Raw genomic sequence first — 16,070 nt, 5'->3', positions numbered from 1 at the left:
CCGAAGCTCAGTTCTACTCTCCAGATTCTGGCCTAGGCGTCTGCATGTTTAAAAGCACTAGAGTTGATTCTATTGAGCAAGAGCTGAGAATCACAGCACCTAGTTTGAACAGAGCCCATTATGCAATAGCTCATCACTCTACTTTTCTCAGTTTAAGCAAATAACTGGGGAGAAACAAACTCTTTAGTCTGTCCATTTGCACTTAATCCTCTCAGGCCCCACTCAATCCCAATTTCTCTCCAAGCACCTTAGGAGTTAACCTTTGTACTAGCCCCTACAGCTCAGAACTTGTGAGACCTCCATGTTTTTACTTCGCTCACTTTATGTGGCTTGCTCATAATGAGACCAACGAGCACCTGTTAATCACTATTTACCTGCCTTCCAAAAGTACCTACAAATTGCTGCTCTATTGATGATGCTTTCTTGTTTTCTGATGTTGCTGTATTTGTCTACTCTACTTGTCTTGCATTTCTTGAGTCACTTTGATGAAATTTTGGAAAAGGAAAAGGGAAGAGGATTTAGTCTCACCGTTTTCAAACCTTTTTTCATCCTTTGGTCTTTATTATAGAGAATAATGGCTAGTTCTAATTATTTTGCTCATGTACATTTTCTTGTCCTTACCACTCAGCAACAAATTGAATCAACAACCAATTCCCATTTTCCATAAAAAAGAGGAACCCTTCCCTTCTAAATCCAAGATAACACTGTCAATAGTATTGGCTAAGGGTTGTGACATGTATCACCATCCATTCAGTCATTCAGGCTTATTACAAATGACAAGTAAGAGCCCTGCAAAAATAAAAACTAAGGGCGAGGGGATAGCTTTGGGGAAATAACCTGAATTGTTTAGGTCTAATTAATATTTGATACTAAGCTTATATAAATTCAGATGTTACTAGTGTCAAAATTAAGACAAAATTTCTACACTTTTAACAAATCTCCACTACTCCCATCTTAGTCTTATATAATCAGGGTATAAATTCCAGCTTGGAAAAACTACTGGCATCTATATTTATCTACCACCAGTAAAATTCCTGTTCCCTTTAGTTACACAAGTATTGAAGACCTGTTCTGGTGACTGAAGAAAAAAATCCAAAATTGAGAATGGTCATAATGCTTCAGCAATTTCTGAATGATTAATAAACAAACTTGAAGCCCTCCTCCCATCACTTAACCCTACTCACAATTCAGTGCACGGAATTTCCAGTAAAAATACAACCATAAAGATGGGCATAACCCAATCAAGTTTTTTTAATGTGAACACTGGTAGTTGGCAGCCTATATAATAAAAGGTCAGAGTCAAAACTATGGACTTCCTTATTTCCCTATCTTATACATGATTTGTTGGGGAGGAGGAATGAAATTCGATACATTTTTATACAGGCAAAAAAGAACTCAAATATTTTCTTGCTCATCACGTATTAAATCAGAAATCATTAAGAATGATTTAAATGTTAGGGTGATTTTTAATGTTTAGCTCATTTAAAACTTGTTTAGGGCCAATTCTAAGCATTTAGCTCCTTAGCCAGTAAAATTTTTAAATATTTTTAAATTTACAGTTGGTCCTCCATATCTGCAGGTTCCAGATCTGCAGATTCAACTGCTCATTGAAAATAATGGAAAAATTTATATTATTGCTAATGTGTACTATGTAGTTAGGCCCAGATGGTTGTCTATACTGAACATAGGCAGGTTTTTTTTCTTGTCATTATTCCCTAAACAATACAACTACTATTCAGTAGACTATTTTATGTAAGGGCCTTGAACATCCATAGATTTTGGTATATGAGGCAGATGAATTGGGGAATGGGTCCTGGAACAAATCCCCTACAGATACTGAGATGACTGTACTAGGAAATTATTTTGTGTTTTCTGTATTTTCCATTAAATATAATCAGTGATTTAATCGATTGCCAAAAGTACTTTATTTGCGAACAATGTGAGAAACTCATGATATTAACTTTGTATAGTTTTACTGTTTGGAAAGTTTTACAAATTCAAAGTAATAAATATGTTCATTTTCTTATTCTTTCCAAAGGTTCAATTTTAAAAAGAATATTACTACTTTAAAATTTCAACAGTCTGTCCTTGTAACATTTTCAAATTTGTCTATAAGAGCTTGATGTTATGAAGAGGAGAAAGAGTAGCTGTGAGGAAAGAAAGGGAGAGAATATTCTTATAGTAAATACTGATAAAATTAAGAAAAACAATGGATACTATCACTTAACTATAAAAACTCAGTGATGATTAATTTTAGGTACGGGTCAGAAAAATCACTAAAATTTCCTAGTTACTTTAAATCAACTCTAATATTTTAATTCAGAAATTTAAATATACACATCAGAACTATAAAATATATGCCTTGTTAAAAAATGGCATTTCCAAACAAGGAGTTAGCCAAAAGCTACGGCGACATTACATGATTACAGTAGGTTTAAATCTGCACACAATATCTTTAAACACCAGAAAGTCATTTATCTCAAAAAACCTAATATCGGTACTCCAATGAACAGAAGTATGAAAATCTCTTTATGACTGAACATATGCTCAGAACAGCAAAAACACTGGTTTTATTTCTTCAGCATCTTTCCCCCTAGCATTCTTTAGCTTCTACAGCAATTACTTTGTTGACTCAACTTAATTCTAAAAGTAAGGCTTTATTATGAGTGGCCACTGGTTATTGGTATGTTCTTATCCTTTATAATAGAAAATGTATGGCCTCTTGTTAAACTGGATGGTATTTGGTATATGGCATACCAATCTTCGACATATACTGGTTTACTAAGGTGTAGAATGACTGTCGTAATATTTAAAGAATTAACAATGATATTCTTTAGAAACAAAATTTGATATCATAAAATGGTTATGCTCTAGCTCTCTTCACTGTTTCACACTTTTCCCCCTACGTTAAGTTGTAAACATCTGAGAACTTACTATACAATGAACTTCCTAATTGGTTAGATAGGACTTAAATGTGTTCTGTATAAAATTGTGTATGTAGTTGAATGGTAAAATATCTCAGAAAAAGGTAATTGTAAAGATGTTTTATACTACATTTGTCCTACAGATGTATACATAACTCGTATCTCTACCTCACCCATCCTATGTTACAAACACCGACTCCTATGTGCTCCCTGGGCTCGTGTGAAACCCAGAAAACAGTAAATGATGAGTCATTTTCTCCATTCTCCTAAGTATGGTACATAATCAGTACCATTATAGATGCCACAGAGAATTAGGGCTTAATTCTCTCTTGGAAACCCAATTTTGAAAGACTGTGATAGACACTCTTCTTCCCCAATCCCTCCTCCCCATGGTATCTATTTAACTAATAGCCGACTTTGTCCTGTATTCCTAACCACAGGGTAAAAGTTGTTTGAAAACACCCAACTTTACATATTTAAATCTTGAGCTTCCTCCCAAGTTATATTTTTTCTCTTCGGTCCCTAGCTTTGTCAAGTTCAGTATTTAACAAGTCACCTTTTCATGACTGTTTATTTACTTTCTATCTACTACGACAAAAATCTTCAAAATTTTTCTGGAGATAAGGAATCTAGAATTTCTAAATATTTTGCATAATATAAGGTACATATAAATTTTGAATTATCCTATTCCTGTGAACTGATGACAAAAGACACATGATTTTTCTCAAAAAGTAATGTGGATTTTGAAAATTCCTGATTCTCCCAAGAGGTAAACAAATGCTAAAAGGGTTTTGTGATATATGCTAACTGGAAAACTCTTAAGGTTCATTTTACCAAGCCATAGCAAATAATTTAAGAGAATCTCATTCCATACTAGATAGATCTTTTTTATTTTACTGCAATGTAATTTGAAACAAGACTATTTTTCTTGCTAACGCTGTGGGACAAGTTTATTTAGCTTGTAAGTGATCTGACTTCTTTCCTCTTAAGACAATGGTGACAATGATTCTAAAACAAGAACCTCTATAATAGTTTAAAAATCTATCCCATCATATTAATACGTTGGAACACTTGTCACACTACGCTATACTAAGAGACCACTGCTTGACAAACATTTTCTGTAAAGGGTCATACAGTAAATATTTTGGCATCTGCAGGCTAGTCTTTGTAGCAACTACTCAACTCTGTCACTGTTGCACAAAAGCAGCCATAAATAATAAATAAATGACTATGGTTGGACTCCATAAGACTATTTATGGACATTGACCTTCATGTTAATTTTCACGTGTCTTGAAATATTCCTTTTCTCTTTAACCTTTTAAAATTGTAAACACAATTATTAGCTCACAAGCCGTGAAAAGCAGGCAGTGGGCTAGATATGGCCCATTGGTCAAAGTTGACTTTTTATATGTTATATAAAATATGTTATATGTTATATAAAATGTTTAAAAATTGCAGGTTCCAAGTCTAGAAACTTTGGAGACTTCTGTTTTTTAGAGCTCTCATTTTAAAACTTACCAGACAAGTTCTCTACTTGCTGGATAAATATACTCACACGAGAGAGAAAAAATAATTTAGATTACACATCCTTACTTTAAAAAACAAACAAATAAAAGACCAAAAGAAGCTGTAAAACAACTGCTACATCTTAAACATGTAATTAAGAAACAACAACAAAAAAATGTATTCTATGCAATATAAAATATGCATAGATTTGGTACATAATTTCTTAGTTTTTAATTTATGAATAAAGGCAATGAGAAAAAGGTTTATAAATCTCTCTATCCTTTATACAAAAAGTTGTAACCGAAACCAGCAATCCCTTGCATTACCACCAAATCTGAATATAATGTGAATGATGCCTAGGAATTGGAATTTACCTAGATGAGTTCCTGGTGCTCTTTTAAACAATGCACAATTATACCACAGAACACTATGGCTCTACAATTTGGGACACTTTTGAATACGAAACCCCTGCCTCCATAATATAAGGAAACAAGAATACTCTTCCCAGTCATCAAGTATAAAAAAACTTCACAGTCTGATTCACCTTTATCAAAGGTAAAATGATCACTGATACATTTCATGGATTATTTTAACCCTTAGTAGTTCCTAAACGCAAAATAAATTTCAAGTGAATTTTTTATCTGTTTGGGTTTTCCAAAGCAAGATACTCATACAAAATGTATTGAACTGGCAGAAGTCCATGGGCTAAAGAAAAAGGAATTAAGTATAAAATGTTTACCAACTTTATCCTTTCTAATTTAACAACGGCTTCAGGTATTGAGACCTAATTGGTTTCTTGTATCTATCCACTATGAACATAACTCAATCTTCTATTTAACACTTCTCAGTGCTTTTTGCTTGGGGCTTCATTTTGCGACGGAGAAGATCAATTCGTCCAACTTCAACCATTTGTTCTTCCCAAGATTTGATTTCATTATAATAACGAATTTTATCATCTTCAGCAAGTTGGATATATACCTGAGAAAAAGTGTAACTGTTAAAATGATTTCTTTAGAAGAATGTTTGCAATTATTTTCTTGAACACTTGCATATATACTTTAGAAATTACCTTATTATTCTACATGTATAAAAAAGGTACTGGAGAAGAAATATTTTTGTGAGATAAAAATTAAATGAGAAAAAAGTCCATAAGAGATAATTTTGTATTAATGAAGTTGTTACAATTTCAGGAAAGGAGCAGAGGCAGGATGTGACTATCACTGGATACAGTGGACAGTAAATTCTGTGTGACATTGTTTCAAACACCAATTTTATTTTCAGTCGAAAACTACCAAAATAAAAAAGCCAAATTGGTTCTAAGAATATGAAATTATTTAAAGACACTTTAACTGTGTTATTAGTAATATAAGGTTGCTTTCACACAAACTGAGCCTTACTCTAATATATTCCCTCAAATATTCTAACTAGACACTTGAAACTAAAACCATACTACTTACTTGCTTTTGAGAACTAGAGAGATTTTTCCAGCTTTCATTTACAGTCTTCAGCTTTAACTGTAAAACAACATATGTTTAAGTACCAGATATAGGGACCTCAAGGATTAAAGATCTTTTTTTTTATTATTCATTCCAACGACAAAAACTCAGATATCAAGAATCACAGGCAAAGCTTCATCAATTCTTAACCTTTTCTTTCTAAACTATTAAACTTGTTAAAAAATACAAAACGCCTAGAATGAAGATATTTATCTGTTTTTATTGAGATATAATTGATAGGTAACACTGTATTAGTTTCAGGTGTACAACATAATGATTCGATATTTGTATATATTCTGAAATGATCACAATGAGTCTAATTAACATTCGTCACCATAAATTTTTTTTCTCATGAGAACTTTTAAGATCTACTCTCTGAGAAACTTTAAACATGCTATACAGTAGTATTAACTCTAATCACCATGTTGTACATTTGATCTCAGGACTTATAACTGGAAGTTTGCATCTTCTGGCTACCTTCATCCATTTCACCCATCTCCCCCAATCCCTGGCAACCACCAATTCTATCTCTGAGCTTAGTTATTAAGTTTATTTTTTCCACATATAAGTGAGATCATACAGTATCTGCCTTTCTCTGGTCTGATTTATTTCACTTAGCATAATGCTTTCAAGATCCATTCATGTTGTTGCAAACGGAAAGATTTTCTTCTTTTTATGGCTGAATAATACTCCATTTTACATACAGTATAAACATATTATACACACACACACACACACACACACACGCTGCTTTATCCATTTATCCATTGAGAGACACTTAGATTGACTCCACATCTTGGCTGCTGTAAATCATGCTGCAATGAACACAGGAATTCAGATACCTTTTCAAGTTAGTGTTTTTTCTTTGGATAAATACCCAGAATAGAATTGCTAGACATATGGTAGCTCTATTTTTAACTTTTTCAGGAATCTCCATACTGTTTTCCATACTGGACTACAGCAATTTACATTTCCATCAACTGTGCACAGGGTTTTCTTTTCTCCACATCCTCACCAGCACTTGTTATTTTTTATCTTTGATAACAGCCATTCTAACAGGTGAGGTGAACTGAGGTTTCAATTTGCGTTTCCTTGATAATTAGTAATGCTGAGCACCTTGTCATGTTCCTGTTAGCCATCTATATGTCTTCTTTGGAAAAACAGTCTATTCAGATCCTCTGCTCATTTTTTAATCAGACTGAATTTTTCACTATTGAGTTGTATGAATTCTTTATATTTTGGATATTAATCCTTGTGATATACAAATATTTACTCCCATTAGGTAGGTTGCCTTTTCATTTTACTGGTTTCCTTTATTTTGAAGATATTTACCTTTTTTGATCCAGAAATACTAATATTCAAGTATAATCTGCATTCTGTCACTATCTAACTTCAGAGACTAAGTTGTTTTATTTCTTCCCTGTAGCTTAATGTTTTATTCTAAAATGTGTGCCAAAGTGTTTAGGTGTAGTTGTAGAAACAATACACCAGTCCTTAATTTTACTTAGCTGAACTTAATTATGTGACTTGGAAAAAAGTCATATTATCTCCCTTAGGCTTGGTTCTTCATCTATAAAATTAAAGGGATACAGGAATCCCATGGCGGGAAAAGAGGCAGAGAGGAAAGTCAGCACACCTCGTGCAACCTGTGATTTTGCTCCCAGAGAGCAGAAAATGAAGGGAAAAATAAGTGAGTGGAAAATGAGGGGCAGAGATGCAGACAGAAGGGTAGAAGAAGGGGAGTGTGAGAAAGAGAGAAATAGTCTGAACAGTATCTGTTTAAAACTAGGAGGAGATCATCAGTGATTTTAAGGAAAAGCAGAGTGAGAATAATGAACTTTATTGTCCTAACTGGAACTTTATTGTTCTGACCAGAACTCTGAATAAATTTTATTTTCCTATCAACAAAAATAAAGGAACCAGATAGTACCTGAGATTACATAACCATTATGTTTGGAACATTTTAAACTTATCTTTATAAACATTTCAAATGTATTCAGGGACAGTTAATAAATAACTGGTCTGAGTCTTAGCACTGGAAGCAATTACTTTAAAGCTCTAGATTCTTTCATAACTAATCTTTTACTTATCCATAAAGTTTAATCCATAAAGCTTCATATTCACCGAGTTAACAATAATTTATGAAGTTGCATGCATAAACAATCCGATCTTTCACCCAAATAATTCATTTACAAAAAAATTTTTTAAATAAAAACTTAAAGAGATGGAAAGATGTTTTGCTTCCTCCTAGAACCATATTAAATGAGCCCTTCCACCATATAAGGGCAGAGTGAGAAGGCACCAGCTATGAATCCAGAAGGCAACCATGACAGTACCTTGGTCTTGAACCTCCCAGCCTCCAGAACTGTGAGCAATAAATGTTTATTTTTAAATAAACAAATTAATAATACACCCCCCCCCCCAATTAAAGCATAAACCCACATAAACAAAGGTAATAGGAGAGAGCACTACCAACACTAAATTTTGGAAGCTGAAAAGTACATGGAGAAATGGTTCCTGGCTTACCTAACCATGAATGCTATTTCCCAAACTGGCAGTGGGGAAAGTCAAAAAAGCAAAGCATTTTACAACATAGAATTCCCCAAGTAGCTCAGGAATTGGCAGCACCCAGTAGGTTAAAAAAGAGGTAAGGTCAGGTTAAAACCAGGAAAACTGATTCCCTAGCATGTGACCTTCTCGTACTGGTAAGAAAACTAAATCCAAGATAAGTTAGTGACTGACAAAATTCCTACTAAAAACGGAAATAGGCTTGCATTTTAGTAATGTAGAACCATAAAAACTGAATTTGAAATCCCAAATGGAATAAACCAGTGAAAGTATAGCCAGGGAAGACTACATCACATATACATACTATTCTAATCATATGTTAAATGAACCACAGAACCAAAAAACCCAAAGAAGCAAAGTGGCAAACACCTTCTCAAACTGACCAGAGTTAAGGATCTGAACATCTACTTTTCTTAACATGCCATATTATAATAGGAAAAATACGATTTTCAATTTGAAGCTTCTAAGAATGAAATAAAGGAAAGACTAAGCCACAACGGGAATGACAAGCTTTTTTTTTTAATTTGACACATTCATATGGTAACATTCATGTTTATAAAACAACCCCAAGAGCATAATTGAAATTTTATTAAAGGATATAACATGAAGCAACAGGTTATGTTATAATCAAAACCCAGTACAAAATATTATAGCTCTATTCTCATTCTTCCCTGTGATTGTAAAAAAGTTAAGACCTGCTGAATAAGTCTCTAGAACTTTAACACCCCAATAAAATTAAAAATTTTATGTTTTTTAAATTTAAAAAGTTGACTATATATATTGGCAATTGTATACTCAAATTAATTTTATGTGGTAAGAAAAAGGATTTTCTATAAAAAGGAATACAAGAAAGAGGGTCTTATTCATATACAGTACTTGTTTATAGTAATTTACTACTTTGCTTCACAGCCTGACATGTGGCACCCCTAAAACTTCCTAAATATTTTTAAAATTAAATTAAACAAAATTTTAAAAAACAAATGCAGTTCTGTTTTACCTGTGATGTACCATCCTTAGCTTCCTGGAAGCGTTCAGATATAAAAATGTTATAAGCTGAGCGAGGTCTTTTCGGTTTTCCAAGCATTGTTAACTCCTGAGTAATAAAAATGAAAGAATAAGATATAGTTTTAACTTCTATGAGACTCAATTTTACTTACAGAAACTGTATGCACCACTATGCATTATACAGAATGTTCTTAAAGTGAATATTAAGATTCTCATATAAAGTATAAAATTATTCCTTCTTGGAGTCAGAATTTTTTTGATAGCACTAAGTTTTAAAAAGTATAACAGATTTTTATGAGTTACTTTCCGTACAAAATCATTTATTTTATATATTATTTTCATGGTCTCCATGAACTGAGTAACTGAGCACATATGTACAAAACAATCACAACCTCAGTTTCATCCTTACAAGACACTACTATCTCATTGGCCAAACCACGACGTGTCTCCAACAAACTCATGAACACTAGAATATCTGTTTAATAATCTCTTATTTCATTTCTTTCCCTGCATGTCTCTCAACCTTTAAACCTCAATAGATGTGCTAAATTCTTTTTACTCTACATCAAAAGAAGAGAAGATGAAAAAATACAAGTATCCCTTGCTATCTAAATCAATTTAGTATCTGAATTCAGAGAATGAGAGAGATTGCATTATCTTAACCTAGTGTCTGAATTTGGATAGTAAGTAGTACTGTAATTTACAAAACTTTGTGACTTTTAATGACAATGTTTAAATCAATAATGAACCCAACTTTAATTCATAAGCAAAAGTAGAGCTCCTCTGATTTCCCTCTTCCTGAACCTCTCAGTCATGAAACTACTGTAGACCCCAGGTACTTCACAACTTAACTATCGCCCCTTTTATTTCTAGAATCACTATTAGGTGCTTCACTTGCAACTTCCTGGTTCCCACACATCTCACCTGATCTCTAACTGGTCGGTACCAGATATCCTTAATGGGAAGACAAATTCCAACAGAGAATGAAGGAATACAGAAATCAGGGAAAAAATCCTTAGGATTCAGATTCAACAAGAGCCTGGAAATCACCACTCCCTCCTAACAAGAATAAAGCTGAGGAGACTGAAAAATCAACAACTCTTTTTGAATGCATGAGGAAGGACCAAGGGCTAACTGCTGTTGCCCCCAGAATTGGAGAGACAGACAAGTCAATACAGAAACGGGGAGCCTCACCAAAGCAGAGAAACAGAGAGATTCAGGAAGAAACCGCTGCATGAACCAGTCAGTGCTAGATAGGAAAACCTGAACTGTTAAGTATCGGAATTGCCAGAGGCTGTGTGGACAACTCTCAGAGTTCCCAGTCATAGGAGAGCCCTCACAATATTATGAGATTTATAATTCTAAAAGCTTGACCAGATTCCCACAATCAATATCTAAAACTAAGCCCCTCTGGTTGAAGAATGGGGAGGGGAAAAGGAATCATTTTGAAATGCCTGAGCAATCTGTTATTGTTAACAAGGCCTGCCTTCAGGGGAAACTAGTTAACCAGAGCCCTAAACTGCCAGGGTATTATCAGAGCTTAACTGTCTTAAGGAAGAGAAATATGCAACTCCAGCCCACTCTAGCCATCCTGATCCACCTAAGGGAGAGAGAAAAACGTGAGAAACACTTGTGCAGCTCACAGTCCGGAAGTAAAGGATCACTGAAAGACCAGGACCTAATCAAAGGACTAGGGAACGCTTCCCTTGCGCCCACACTTCACCACCACATTAAGGCCTATTTCACAGCAATACCTTTTACCTAGTACTTCACGTCTTGCTATCAGGAAAAAATTCCAAGGCATACTAAGAGGCAAAAAACATAGCTTGAAGAGACAAAGCAAGCATCAGAACCAGAAAGGGCAGGGATGTTGGAATTATCAGATCTAGAATTTTAAAACAAATGATTAATATGCTAAGGGCTCTAGACAACATGCAAGAACAGATGGGCAATGTAAGCAGAGAAATGGGAATCCTAAGAAAGAACCAAAAAGAAATGCTAGAGAGCAAAAATATTGATTTAAAATAAAGAATGCCTCTGATTATCTTATTAATAGACTGGGCACAGGTTGAGGAAAGAATCTCTGAGCTAGAGGACATAGTACTAAAATCCTTGCAAACCCAAAAGCAAAGAGAACAAAGACTGGGGGAGGAAAAGCACGGAACACAATATGCAGAGACTATGGGACAATTACAATAGGTGTAACAAAAGCATAATGAGAATACGAAAAGAAAGAAAGGAAGAAAAAAAATATTTGAAAGGAAAACTGCTTTAATCTGCCCAATCTCCATTTCTGGTCCTCTTCACTCTTAATACTGGCTGGGTACATTAAGGAGAAAGAGAGAGTAAACTTTAGAACTCACATCCTCCCAATACCATCCCTATGCAGAGACTGTATTTCTCACTCTTGGTATCTTTTCTGGCCCCCTTTTCTAGTTGGATCAGCAGCCTTAGATTGCCATCATTGACTTGAAATTGGCTGAGTCCTCAACCCTAGAGGTAAGAGGACTTAAGTCATTAGGGTCAGGGATAGATACTGTGGCATCTCACATTAAAGACTGTAATCTACTTTTCCAGAAAAATAACTTTAACTCTGTTGACCATTTTCTATAGTATACGTCCTGGACCATCAAGTTGACCACCTCACGCCCAGTATTGGTTCTATAGAAAAATGTACTCTAAGTTTCAAGCAATGGAATTTATGTGGATTAATACCTTAAGCTAAGCACTACAATTTTTGAACCATGTGAAGATGCAACAGGCACTTTTCCCTGATGTGTTAATAAATTCAGTCTATTTGGCAATATTCAGAATCAAACTCACCATTACCTATAGAACAATCGAAATCAGTGAGTTATTCTAGACAAGACCCAGAAGCAAAGATTCTTACTATTCTCGCAAGATCTAGCTATTTCATAACTCTATTCCTACAGCTTTCATTCTAGTTCTAATCAAATATCTTTAATTCAGATATATCTGAAAGTAGTAACAAGGGTTTCCAAGATAAACTCAATGGCAAGTGGTCCTAGTGACAGAAGAGAACTATTCCTAATTGAAGTACACTTCCTGACATACAACCATATAGCCACACATATCAAAATCAGAGAAAAACTACCTATATTGTTATATAAATTTTAGTTTTTTGCCAGTTGAAAATAATATTTTAATGATACTCACTCTCTTTTTTATTATTGCTTTCTTTTTTAAACGTTTTTGCATGATTTCTTTTTCCAAAGATACCATCTGACTTGGAGTTAGCTGTTCTTGAATTCTGTTTATCTCCTCTTTGTATGCCTGCCAGTCTGCCTTATAAGCATCTTCATATACCTATGAATAAAAAACCAATATGAAGTCAAACTGTTGCTGGAAAATAAAACATAGCTTACCTGCCAAGGAAAGACAACTGCATGACTTCAGATAAAAACAGAATGAACCACCAAGTGGAAAATGTGCTATGGAATCACATTTATATGGATTAAAAACATGTCTTTTTCATATACATGCTAACCAAGATGAGAGTCTAGCAATTAGCTTTCAATTGCTGCCAACCCTTCACCATCACCCCATACATCATAGTCTCATCATTTATGTAGATCAGAATGTATGAAGTTCCTTTGTAGAAAATGGATGTTAAAAAATCTTGGTCATCTGGTCCCTTAAGGGACATGACAGTTGTTCCTAACTATAGAGTAACTGCAGCAATGATGAAAATCTATATGCTTACTTTTTTTTCTGACTCAGGAAGTTCCCTCCATAGCTCGGCGATTTTTTTAATTAGTTCTGAATTTTTCGCATCTATGGATTAGAATAAAATGAGAAAAGATGTCAAAATTTTATGTCTTAGGATTAATTTCTAAAAACTTCTAGGAAGCATATAACCCATTAGCTCTAAAAGTTAAGTTCTATTAGACATCTCTATACAACTAAATACAATGATTTTTCTTTTCTTTAACCAATGAATTTAAATAATAAATAAATCAATACTTTATCCAAATTGTTAAAGTCTGTTATCTAATACTATAGGAGTATATCACATATCACCAAAAGTCTCAGAAATTGATTACTAGTTTAAGCAAATAATGACAAGTTTATTAGTTCATTATTTCAATCAAAACATTTTTTTCAAGTCTTTTAAGAATTAAGTTCATAAAACCTGAATAAACAACAAGATAGTCTTGATTCATATACCACCACCTTGTATTTCAATTACAGAAATATCATTTGCAAATAAACTAAATTATTCTAAAATCAATTCATTATTCTCCATTTCCTTCCTTACCTTAATTGGAATGACAGGTTGTAAATGCTTTAACAAACCACTTGTTAGTTTCAACTCCTATACTTTAAAAGACGTGAATACTTAAAATGTCTCATAAACCAATTCTTTATAATGTGAGAATTATTATAGCTCATTTGATTTTCACAAGTGCCCTGTGATGTACTGCACATGAAAGGGCTTTAGAAATCATAAGCAAAAATTAGCTATAATTAACTTAGTAAATATCTTAAAATTACAACCCCAAATGAAGGGCACACAGCCTTTCTAGGGAGTCAACAAATATCCTATCTGGGAATCTTTCAATGCAAAATTTCTTGAAATTAGTAGTTATTTTTATAGAGCTTTAGTTTACAGAATACTTCCACCTAAGGTATTTTACTGAAACTTCGTTAATTCCGAGGCAAAAGGAGGTAAGCAAGGGATAAAACGATTCATCAATGGTCCTCTAGGCCAGTGGCAACGAGGCCTCAAATTCAGCTTTTTCACATTCTCTTCTCTGGTTGCTTTCCACTCTACATGCTGCTATTTTAAAAATACCTTTCATTAGTTCTCAATTACATTTAAAGCATTTCTAATTGGTAAAAAATACATTATATCTCCCATTTTACAGATTATCAAATAGAATGGTTATGTTCCTGCAGTCACTGGATGGTTTGGTAGTGAAAATCAAGTTTGCAGTTTAAATGCTTAGTGCCTTCTTTATGACTCAGAGAAGAGTACAAACCCCAAAACTACTTACCTGGGTTCTGAGCTTTAAAAATGGGTAGCTGTTCTTTAGAAAATCGAACATATGAAGTCATAGGCTTCTTTGGATAACTACTCAAGGCGGATGAAAACCATCTCGGTATATACGCAAAACTACACATGAATAAAAAGAAAATAAGCGATATCAAGTATTTAAGTGCCAGTATTCATATGTACATAAACAGATCCCAAATAAGATTTCATCAAGATGCTATATACGACAAGAAAGGTAATAACATTTAAAATCCTGTCCTAACCAGAGGGAAGAGCCTGCAGAAATTAAGTCTCAAAGCCCTTACCTCCTAGAAAGAGCAGAGTGGAAGAAAGCACCTATAGTCCAGCTCCTGGGCCCCGCCTCCTCAACGCCTAGCTGATGGCGGGAGACTCTTGGCGCAACTTAGCACAGAACGCCGAACCTAATGCTCCAGGACAGTGGGGAGGGGCAGGAAGGTGGGGGGTGGCCAGAAGTAAGATACGGGGTACTGATAGGGTAAGGCCTGGTATCAAAGCCACCGTTCCCATGGCAAGGTCGAAGTCTGAATTAAAGGGTCAACGCGGCCTTGACCTCCTAGGAGGGGCAGAAAGGTGAAGAAACCATCTACACTCCAGCCCTAGGGCGCTCTTAGCCCAGCCGCCTACTGAGGCGTAAGCGAGTAGTCCTACCTGAAGGGAGAGCGCAGTCGACTCCCACAGTCTGCGCAGAGAGCAGCTCCGGACGTTCCCAGTGCACTTAGCACGCCCCACATACCCCGGAGAAGCGCCATTGCACCCACTGACAAAGTAGTAACGGGGCCCCAGGCTCGTAGAGCCCCCTGGCACAAAAGAACCCCAACAACAACTTGAACCCGCGTGCAACCCTACCAAGTTCGCTATCATGCCCACCACTCGCGAGGCACTATGGGAAATCTATTAACTTCCTATTGGTAGATAGGAGGCGGGGTAAGGCAGAGTTGGCGCAGGCGCCGTAGTGGCTTCCCCCTGCGGGCGGGACTGCAAACAAGGAGGAGGAGCTCGGGGCGGAGAAGGGAAACCGCAGCCCGGCTCGCCTGCGGAGGGCCCTGGCCTCGAGAGGGGCGCTCCTGAGCCACCTCTGCTCCCAGCCCCCGTTCCTCCGCCAGGCCCGGAGCTGATGGAGGTACGGCGGCGGTCTCTCCCGGACCGCGCACTGGTTGAGTCCGCCTGTGACAGCCGGAAGGGTTAGTACGTAACAGACAGTTTTACCACCAGGACACGAGGTGGTTGTGCCGCTGCTATGAGGTCAGGTTGGCGGGCGCAGAATGCCCAGCCGAGCCGCTCAGTTCAAGCCCGGGCTGGAGCCAAAAATACTGCTGAGGAAGGGTGTAGAGGATGGGGCGTATTTTAAAACCTAAAAATGCAGATTTCTGGGCCTTACCGCAGCGCCTGGTTCATTGTTTGTGTGATGCCTATAAATCTGCGTTTTTAAAAAATTCCTCAAAGTTTAACAAGTTCTAATGGCAGTGGTCATGGGACCACACTGCAAGCAATACTGATCTAGACTATCGTCCCCATCTACTGCAAATAACACTG

General features: G+C 35.7%; 1 protein-coding gene across 2 annotated transcripts; it reads right to left on the bottom strand.

Moving 5' to 3' along the window:
• Positions 1–1,906: 1,906 nt before the first annotated feature.
• Positions 1,907–15,438, bottom strand: TFAM (transcription factor A, mitochondrial). Of its 2 annotated transcripts, XM_011362157.2 has the most exons (7): positions 15,186–15,438; positions 14,518–14,636; positions 13,224–13,294; positions 12,677–12,826; positions 9,492–9,587; positions 5,888–5,944; positions 1,907–5,408 (listed from the first exon to the last, which is right to left on the bottom strand). In XM_011362157.2, the coding sequence occupies exons 1-7, from the start codon at positions 15,284–15,286 to the stop codon at positions 5,265–5,267; spliced, it is 738 nt and encodes a 245-aa protein (XP_011360459.1). In that variant the 5' UTR covers positions 15,287–15,438; the 3' UTR covers positions 1,907–5,264. The 2 variants fall into 2 exon arrangements, with proteins under 2 accessions (XP_011360459.1, XP_023387670.1); XM_023531902.1 differs by lacking the exon at positions 5,888–5,944.
• Positions 15,439–16,070: the final 632 nt, after the last annotated feature.

The sequence above is a fragment of the Pteropus vampyrus genome, unplaced genomic scaffold (genome assembly GCF_000151845.1).
Source record: "Pteropus vampyrus isolate Shadow unplaced genomic scaffold, Pvam_2.0 Scaffold3, whole genome shotgun sequence".
NCBI lineage: Eukaryota > Metazoa > Chordata > Mammalia > Chiroptera > Pteropodidae > Pteropus > Pteropus vampyrus.
The sequence above is the reverse complement of the archived record's forward strand: the minus strand, read 5'-3'. Positions and strand labels throughout refer to the sequence as shown.

Bases quoted from the DNA above. Each gene is read 5' to 3' on its own strand.
- TFAM (XM_011362157.2), bottom strand. From the start codon at position 15,286: ATGGCGCTTCTCCGGGGTATGTGGGGCGTGCTAAGTGCACTGGGAACG. The intron at 14,637-15,185 runs GTAGGACTACTC...ATTCATGTGTAG, and splicing joins CGACTGCGCTCTCCCTTCAG to TTTTGCGTATATACCGAGAT. The intron at 5,945-9,491 runs GTAAAACAGAAC...GTTGTTTTACAG, and splicing joins CTAAGGATGGTACATCACAG to TTAAAGCTGAAGACTGTAAA.